Here is a 9352-nt window from a genome sequence, read left to right as displayed (position 1 = left end):
GTCTCCCCTCTTCCTTCCCCGTGGGGGCACACCATTTTCCCAAGGGTTTTCACGGGTTGGCTTGTGTTCCGTGCGCTAGGCAGAAGCGGTGTCAACCTCAGAAGGCAGTGACACCGTCCCTGGCTCCCAACTGGGTTCTGGGCACCCTATCGGGGAGAGTTTTAAGGGATGGAGAACTGAGCCAGGGCTTAGAAATGGGTTCTTCTGCTTTGTTGTCTTGGCTTTTTCTGTTTTGCTCATACGAGAGTGTTATGTTTATATTCCATAAACGCTGAACTCTGACGATTCAGCAGCTGTGGTCTGACAGTCTGTGCCGTTTCAGAAAGGTGTGAGACAGGGCGTCAAAGTTTTTAAAAAACTTAGCATTGTACTTCAGATCCGAGATGCTGCCTGGGAAGCGGAGCTTATGATGATTATTTTATGCCCCCAACCCTTGCTTTCACCAGAGTATTTTCTCCCGAGGACATTGAGTCCTCTTGGATACTTTTGCTCTGTTCCTATTATCAAGTTTGCTGGTTAATTCACAATTCCTTCTAGATCCCCTGAATTGAACATGTGAGAGAACTCCCCCCTCCCCACCCAGTCCACATTGCCCTGCTAACACGCTCGAAGGGGACGCAGTGGCTCCTGGCTGTAACACGAATGTGACCACTGTTATGAGAGCCGTATGACGGGTTGTGTTGGCTGCCTTCATCCAGGCTGCTTTTCCTTGTGCCATACTTTCAGTATTATAGCTCCAAGTTCTTAGGGGGACAGAAGTGGAAGTCATCATTACATTTCTCAGGGCAGTCTAATGAAAAAGCAAAAAATCTCAGCCTGGCGGCTGACAGACAAACAGGTTCAAGAACACAATGAATGTTGACAGGTGCAGGCGCGAATGCAGGGCAGATGCCCACATAACCCATTCCTGTGAGAGCTGCAAAAACTCAGAATGGACGGAGTGAACGCAACAGGACAGGTTCTTTCTCAGAGGAGAACTACACCCCTGGGCAGATCAGTATTCACAGCCTTTGAGGGGTCACATGTAAATGAATTCAAACCCTTGCCCAGACCCTTACCAACAGGGTGGTCTTGTTCATATCACCCAACCTTTCAGGGGCTCTGTTTCCTCACTGAAAAATGGGGAAAATAATATCCCAGGGGTGTCACGGAGACAAATGAGATAGCATCCATCCGGCAGTCACTATGGTGCTTTTGCTCAGTTGCGTCAATCCCATGCCTCGCATCTTTCTCTCCAGCCCTTCTCCCCATTTGCCTCTGCATCCTCCTGACAGCAAGCCCCTTCTTTGCTAAGCACAGGCTATCAGCACGTAGGAATAATGAGGACGGCCGCCACTTACTGGCACTTTCTGCGTGCCAGGCACTGTTCTCGGTGCTTCGATCCACACAACAGCCTTCTAAGTACTGACATCGTCTCCATCTTACTTGTGAAGAGATGGAGTCCCAAAGAGGTTAAATAACTTACCCATGGTCACATAGCTAGTAAGGACGGAGCTGAGCTTTGAGTTGGGGCTCATGTCCAAGCAGCTAAGCTCTGTGCTGGCTACAAACTCCAACTTGCCTGGATTACCTTATTTAGACCCATTAGAACCCTGAAAAGTGGGTGCTCAAGAAATGCATGTGGAACTGGAAATGAGCGAAAAGTCATCAGGCGTTTTTGCTAGCAGAGACATAGCTTCTAATTGAACTATCTGAGTAATCTTTACCTCCTCATTTTGTTCCCTAATCTCAAATTCCTCCCCCAGAAAACGAAGGGATTTAAGTTCATATCAGTTAAATTTAGATTCAGCTGCATTTAAGAGACAAACCCCAGATAACAACGGATCAGACATAGATAGATGTTTGCTACTCTGTCACATGAAAACAAGTCCAGAGGAATTCAGGCCAATTCTAGTGCAAGGTGGCATTATCAGGAATCCACTAGTCTATATGTGACTTCCACCCTCAAGGTCACCTCATGGCTCTAGATATCTGCTGGAGCTCCAGCCATCACAAACAAATTGCAGTCTAGTTGGCAGAGAAAAAACAGAAGGGCAGTGGAGAGACAGGCCACCAGGTGAGGGAGCCACCCTCAGCCAGCTTTCCCAGAAGGCCCACGTGGTCCTGTCACTCCTATGACTCTGGTTAAAACTCAGTTGCACGTTCCCATCCAGCTAGAAAGGAGCCTTGGACATAGAGTTTTTTATTTCAGATGACTAGTGCTCAGCTGAAACTTGGGGTTCAGTTACCAAGGAAGGAGAGACGGTTTTGGAACAGTCAGTCAGCAGTCTCTGCCACGGGGCTAGCCCCTTCTGTTCTAGGGTTCCCTTCGATTCTCTGCTGCCCCCTGAGGTACCAGGCAAGGTGCTGGAGGGATGAACTCTGGTTCCCCAAATCTAGATATGCCCATGGGGTGCCAATTACTCCCCAGTTGTGAGTTCTGCAAACAAACTGTGCTCCTTGGGCCTCTGCTCCAAAGCAGACCTGCTCCCTGCTGGCCTCCCCTCCTCACCCCTCCTTCCCGTCAACCTCCCTGTGTTCCTGTCATGCTGACCCCCTTGCCATTCTCCAAATATACAAGGCTTCTGGAGCCTCCGTGCTTTGCTCGTCCTATTCCTCCTGTCTGGAATACCACCTGCTCTCTCGTCCACCTGAAGAATGTCTCCTTGTGTTGAACTTCCATTCCACCCACCCTCTCACAGCATCTGGGGATCAGTAAGAACATCTGACACACTGAGGAGTGTGGTCTGCTTCTGTGACTGCCTCACAGGACTTTGAGATCCTGAGAACAGAGACCTACTCTCGCTGCCCGGCAGGCAGCTTGCCTCAGAGGAGGCCTCTATGTACTCGTTGTATTGGGTAACCCAAAGCTGTCTGGGAATACACCGACTGTCAGAGAAATACTTAGAGAAGATCCCGTGTGTGGTCAATGACTTTCCCAGGGACTGGGCAGTGACTCATCTCACAACTCCCCATGCCAGTTGTATGGGGAACCAAAAGTTTCTCAAACTCTTCCTGAATGTTTCCATCGGGTAGGGTCTGAGCAGTGGGTCAAGGCTCTCGGGTGCTTCTTTGCTGAGTCTCCTGAATTCTGGAGAGGAGAGGCTGGGGTGGTCTGGGGGAGGTGGATCAGTGTGTGGACCCTCTTTGAATAAAGGGAGGGTTGAGACAGAGACTGAGCTGAGCTGTGCTCTTACTTTTGCGCCTGCCCTCTTTGTGGGTCTCTGACAGACCAGTGACCTTGACCGAACCTCCATGGAGACAAAGGTCCCATTTAAAAACTGTGGCCTAATGTTGACAGAAATAAGTCATATATGGGTGGTCTGATACATAGATTTTGTAAAACAGTGTATTTCCTAGACGAATTGAGTGCCTCACAAACATATGGACTTTCTGGGACATATGACAATGCACAGCATCCCTACCCCTGTCAGTTTCCTATCTAATCACCTGCCCATCTTTATACACCATACTCCTAACAGAGAGAGAGGGAGGAGAGGGAAGGGCCGGGGGTGAGGGGGGAAATAAAAGAACTATACTTCTCCAAGTAGTTAAGTCTGTAACATCCATGAACTTGTCACTTTTAGTCGAGCCGCCTACAAGCACTGCCTTCTGTCTACCACCCAAAGACACGCCTAAACGCCATACCAAGGCACCATGACTCTCATTAATATATACCTTTATTATTTGTCAGTTACAAAAGGAAAGATAGAGAATATCCAATTGCTCCAGAATCGTTTATTAGAAAGACCATCTTTCCCCCCCACCGTGTATGTGTAAGTCTGTTTCTGTAGTCTGTGTTCTCTTCTCTTGGTTTGACTATTCTTGCACCAGTATCACACTGTCTCAATCACTGTAATTTTATATTCAATCTTATAATCTGATAGAGAAAAAAAAGACATCATGATTGCCCTCTTTCCAGCCCACCAAGAATTCCTACATACCAAGCATGCCTTGACCAAGTAGCCCCAAGTTGCTTGGCCTGTCTAGGATGCCGTTCATTTGTGAACAGCCAAGTGCTTTTTTTTTTTCTATTTAAGATCACTCATCACTACTGAGAGAACAGTTTCAGTTGAATCTTAAGGAAAGCTCCCTTTCTTCAAGGGCATGCTACTCAGTTTAGGACACTCTACTCAGTTGAGAAGATTCTCTTTAGCTTATAAACACTAGCCATACACAGTAGGATTTTAGCAAGGATCTAATCACTTCCCCAAGAGAACAACGGGCAAGTAGTTCCTGGTTTCCTGGAGTTCTCTGCAGCAAGCTCGACTTTTTTTTTTTTTTCTTTTTAGAAAAGCCAGCATAAAGCACTTTTATTGCAATAATAAAACTTGAAACTCATATGTGGTACCGGGGTGGGCGTGGGGGCAGCAACAATTTATCTCACCGAATCACTACACAGGACAGCAAAGGGGTGAGAATGGGCCAAGGGAGGAGAAGCCAGGAAACGCTGAAATCAGCAGAGGAGTCAAGCATCACAAACAGGAGATGCTGAAGCTGCAATGACCAGCATCCTTTTCCTAAGAGAACATTCGAGGATTTGTCATGAAGGCTGGGCTTTCACTGGGTGTTAAGTGTACAAACAGCATCTTTGATTTAAACTTTCAATTAAAGTTCTTAAAATTTAGGAAGTGGTGGAGCTTGAAAAGTTATGAGATTACAAAATCCCCGAAAGTCCATTAGAAAACCACAGAATGAAAAAAAAAAAGCCAGGCCACAAAGAAGGCTTCAGAGGTCCCTGCTGGCCCAGGGACAGATACCTGTAGTGTCCAACATCGCAGTGAAAATGATCCACTTTCAGAAGGCAGAGGGTCTCGGGAGTATAGGGTGGGGCTGGTGGAGGTGAAGGCTCTCCCCTCCCACTTCAGTTTTGGGTTGGGCTTTTAGTTTAACCAAGGACATCTCTCAACTTGGAGAATAATTCAGCCCTCAACAGCGCCTCAAATCTGCTATGGCTTTGCAGCGCAGCAGCAAGAATGTTTAATATATAATAGATAAAAATTTCATCCAAAAAAATAATAAAATAAAGATTCTTGCAACCCACCCCCCAACACCAATTCCTACTCTAAAGTTAACCCATCACTTGTACTGCTAATACTTGACTTCTATGCTTAACTGGAAACCTAGATCCAAAAGACTGAAACTGAATCTTCACCCCAAAACAAAACAAAATAAAATGAGTAGTTGAGGTTCATGGCATGTAGTTTAGGTAAACACACGCACGGGGAGAAGGGGAGGAGAGGGAGGTATGGGAAGCAAAGCGGAGTGACAGACACATTCAGTCGGGCAGATGTCTAAACAGAGTGTGGAGACACCAGGAAGAGCTCCGTGTGGATTCTGTGCACGCGGTTGGAGGCACCAGATCCCTCCATGGCAGATCCAAGAACAGGGAGCTCGGGGAGGAGGCCATTCCTGTCATTCCAGTTTTAGAAGTTCCACATCAAAGGCGAGAGTGGCGTGTGGTGGGATGATGCCAGAGTGCCCAGTGGCACCATAGGCATAGTCTGGAGATATAGTTAATTTGGCTCTCTGACCCACACTCATCTGGGCAACCGCTCTTTCCAGCCTCGGATCACCTCCTGCTTGCCTAGCATAAACTTAAAGGACTTGTTCCTGTCCCGGGAGGAATCACATTTCTTTCCATCTTCAAGCATCCCGGGGTAGTGCACCACGCAGGTCTGGCCGCGCTTCGGGAAGGTGCGCCTGTCTCCTGGGGGGATGGTCTCCACCTGCACTCCCATGCTCACAGCGGACGCTGGGCTAGCTGGCTGCGCGAAGGGCGGTGTGGACGGAGGATCCTGGCGGCAATTCCACGGCCCTGCCCGTCCCTCCGCGTGTCGCCTGCACACGCGCCAAGCTCTACTTTTTACCGCAAGATAATCGTGGTAACCACATCTGAGAGTGAATTCTCCTTCTTCATAGTAATAGTATGAACCTAACGGGGTTCTTGTTGGTTGTTGACCAAAGAACCAGCAACACAGATTTAGCCCAAATGAACTGTTACAATAAATTTTCAACAACAGTTAACCTGCATAACAATCTTGAAGTGAAAAATCTTTCTCCAAGCCCTGCGATGGGTATAAAGGTTCTACTTGTAGGGATTTCACAAAAGTTTATAAAGTAAACCTACAGGCTGTAAAATCTACAACTCTTAAGTGCCACACATTTAACTTATCCAAGTGAATATTTTAGATACTAAAAATACTCTTAAATAACGATCTCAAATAACTTAATGCCACTAATAATAATGGGGTTTTTAAATGGTTATCTATCCAGCTGGGTGCAGTGGCTCATGCCTGTAATCCCAGCACTTTGAGAGGCCAAGGCAGAAGGACTGCTTGAGCCCAGGAGTTCAAGACCAGCCTAGGCAGCACAATGAGACCTTGTCTCTCCAAAAAAAAAAATTAATCAGGCATGGTGATGCATGCCTGTGGTTCCAGCTACTCAGGAGGCTATGGCAAAAGGACGGCCTGAGCCCAGGAGTCAAGGCTGCAGTGAGCCATGATATTGCCACTGTATTCCAGCCTGGGAGACAGAGGGAGACCTCCACCTCAAAAAAAAAAAAAGTTATCCAAGGCAATATGAACGGGGGCTTTTGTCTTGCCCACTTTGCAAATCAGTTGTTCAAAAATAAGTCACAGATCTTACGTCTGGGCTTAAAGTTAGAACTTTTTTCTGGATAATAATCACCATTTCAGCATATGCACCTTTTAAAGCCTCACCAAGAATTGTTATTCTGAGGGCTCAGTGAATTAGGGGTCAGTGGAAGGCACCCTCCTGTTCCTCTCACCCCTGCTTTTGTCTCTTCTCTCACCATTCTTTCCAGTGATATGCTCTCCCTCCACCTCTCCCAGACACAAGAGCAGTCTTTGATTTAGACGAACAGATGTCTCAGCTCCAACACTGGCAAGTTGTGAAAGTATGGTCAAACCCAAGTTTCCTCATATGAAAGATAACTAAAAATAGTATCCACCAAAGGGTTTTGAGAGGAGTTGGTGAAAGATGACTCTTGATTTGAGGCCTGCCATGTAGTAAGTGCTCAGTAACTTGGGATTTTTATTGTTATTAAAATGAGAAAAGTAACCACTTAGAAATGCATTGAATGAAAGAGGGAGTTAGAAAAGGAGTTTCTGGCTTATTTTGATTGGATACCAGCATATAATGATCTCTTTTCCCTTTCCACGCATATCCCCATGTCTCAGGACAGCTCCGGTGCCAGCGAGTGTCCGTGGGTAAATACAACGAAATCGCAAAGTTGAAGAGACACAGTTGTCTTTCAGTGTGGCTGATCATAGACTCCTAAAGAATGTCATCTGTCACTCATAAGCGGACCTTGAACATTTACCATAATACTATAAGAAAGGGATTGGCAGTAGCAGGACACTGCCGGGGGGGGTAACACATAACATCAATAAGGGGACCTGATCTCAAACCAGGCAAAGTGGTGACCAAAGGGAGGCCCAAACTTTACCTGTATGATGACCACTTGTATACTGAAAGGGTACCATGGGAATAATGCAAGACTGCAAGGAAGTACAAAATAGAAGAAAATATATTATTCACTGTTCACAGATGAAAAGGGAACCAACACTCAGAGGCAAGTGTGGCCCTGAAGGCTGGGGAGCTGAGTATATTTAAAGCTCTTGAAGGAGAGTTTAGGCTGGGAAGAATGTACAGAGTTTCATTTTTTGAATAGATAACAGAAGTCACATAAGTCTTGTGTCTTGACATCACCAGGCATCTGTATCTTATGACTCCAGGTAGTGGGCGGGAGTATAGCTGCAGTAAATTGAAAATGATACATCAAGGCCAGAAACACAAACACCTTGAACAATTTGGACTGCATACCTTTTAGTTGGTTGCAATTTTTGTTTATTCCAGGAGTTTTAGTTTATAAGGCTTGATTAAACATTATACATACAATTAATACAAAGACATGAAAGAAAGCAGTTGTCATTTAGAGACTAAGGGAACAGATACATTTCTGGGTTAGAAAGCTTTTTTTTTTTTTTGAGTTGGAGTCTCACTCTTGTCACCCAGGTTGGAGTGCAGTAGCACACTCATGGCCACCACAGCCTCGACCTAGGTGATCCTTCCACCTCAAGTAGCTAGAACCACAGGCATGTGCTACCACACCTGGCTAATTTTTTGATTTATTATAGAGACAAGGTCTTGCCATATTACTCAGGCTGGTCTCCAACCCCTGAGCTCAGGCAATCCTCTCACCTCTGCCTCCCAAAGTGCTGGGATTACAGACTTGAGCCACCACACCCAGCTAGAAAGTTTTAATAGCCCATTTTGTATCTAGGTCTGGTGGAGGCGTCTCCAGGGACATGCAGTCCTTTGTGTATGTCTCCTGCTTGCTAGGGGGCTCAATGAAGCTTGTTGTGTTCCCCTCAGTGCCAGGAACAGCTACTAGATTCAAGGACAGTGAAGGGGGACAAAGAAAAAAAGTCTATTTTTAAATTTAAGTGGCTTCCACATTTCCGAGATTCCCTGCTTTCATATACTTAATCTTGACTTGTACACCATATCTTTAAAATAAAAAAAAATAAAAATTCAAAATAGAAAGAAAAAGAACATCATCTGTGTTTTGCCTGCTTTTCTGGATCACTGGATCACTGTAGGCCTAGAAAGAGGTCAGGATAGAACTCTTCTAGTTGAAAGAGAGCCAGGGTCTTCATGGGCCTTGAAGGATTTCACTTACACCAACTTCTTTGAGCCTCACGATAATGCATTTGTTCAACTAATGCATTTGTTCAACTAATATTTATGCATTTGTTATGCATTTGCTATGCATTTGTTCAACTAATATTTACTGAAAGCTGCCTTGTATAGGAACTGGTGTTGAAAACAGTACATACACATAGTTCCCACCTTCAGAGTGCTCTTAATCTAGTAGAAAAGATGCAGTCAACAAATAAACCAGCAACAAATAAACCAGCAAGTAATCATTCAAACAGGGCTGATCTTCTGCTGGTACACACTGACCAGGTTGATAGTTAAATATCGGAATACCATCTCCTATATAATGACAAGTTCTGATGAGTGCAGTGAAAGCAACAGAGTTAACAAATGTCAAGATAAAAAAATGGAAAGAACTGTATTGTGAGGAAATGAGTGTCCCTTCATTGGGGGCAATTAAGCACAAATTGGACCCTTAGCAAAGGTTCATCAAATTAAGATTTGAACTAGATGACATGTTAGACCCCTTTCAAGCCTGGGATTATATGATTTTATGAAAACTATAGAACTGTATAATATTTATTACCACTATTCATGCTGCCCCAGCTCTGTCAAGTCATCACAGCATTTATTTGCCCGGGAACACTATGTTATGTCAACTGTCTTGATTTACCTTTGAAGGCGGGAG

General features: G+C 45.3%; 1 protein-coding gene and 1 pseudogene across 2 annotated transcripts in view; one reads left to right on the top strand and one right to left on the bottom strand.

Annotated features, from left to right (window-relative positions):
* The first annotated feature begins 1515 nt into the window (after positions 1-1515).
* LAMP3 (lysosomal associated membrane protein 3) overlaps positions 1516-9352 on the top strand; it is a 42554-nt gene continuing 34717 nt past the window's right edge. The window contains exons 1-2 of the mRNA XM_008070686.2: positions 1516-1536; positions 8426-8453. Of these exons, the coding sequence (XP_008068877.1) occupies positions 1516-1536; positions 8426-8453 (49 nt within the window). The remainder of the gene's footprint in view (positions 1537-8425; positions 8454-9352) is intronic.
* LOC103273253 lies at positions 4250-5796 on the bottom strand (annotated as a pseudogene). The gene has a single exon (XR_505176.2). The product of XR_505176.2 is annotated as a peptidyl-prolyl cis-trans isomerase FKBP1A pseudogene (transcript).

Source organism: Carlito syrichta, unplaced genomic scaffold (assembly GCF_000164805.1).
Source record: "Carlito syrichta isolate Samal-C Ts95f unplaced genomic scaffold, Tarsius_syrichta-2.0.1 Scaffold313936, whole genome shotgun sequence".
In the NCBI taxonomy this organism is placed as follows: Eukaryota; Metazoa; Chordata; class Mammalia; order Primates; family Tarsiidae; genus Carlito; species Carlito syrichta.
This window is presented reverse-complemented; position numbering and strand designations above follow the sequence as displayed.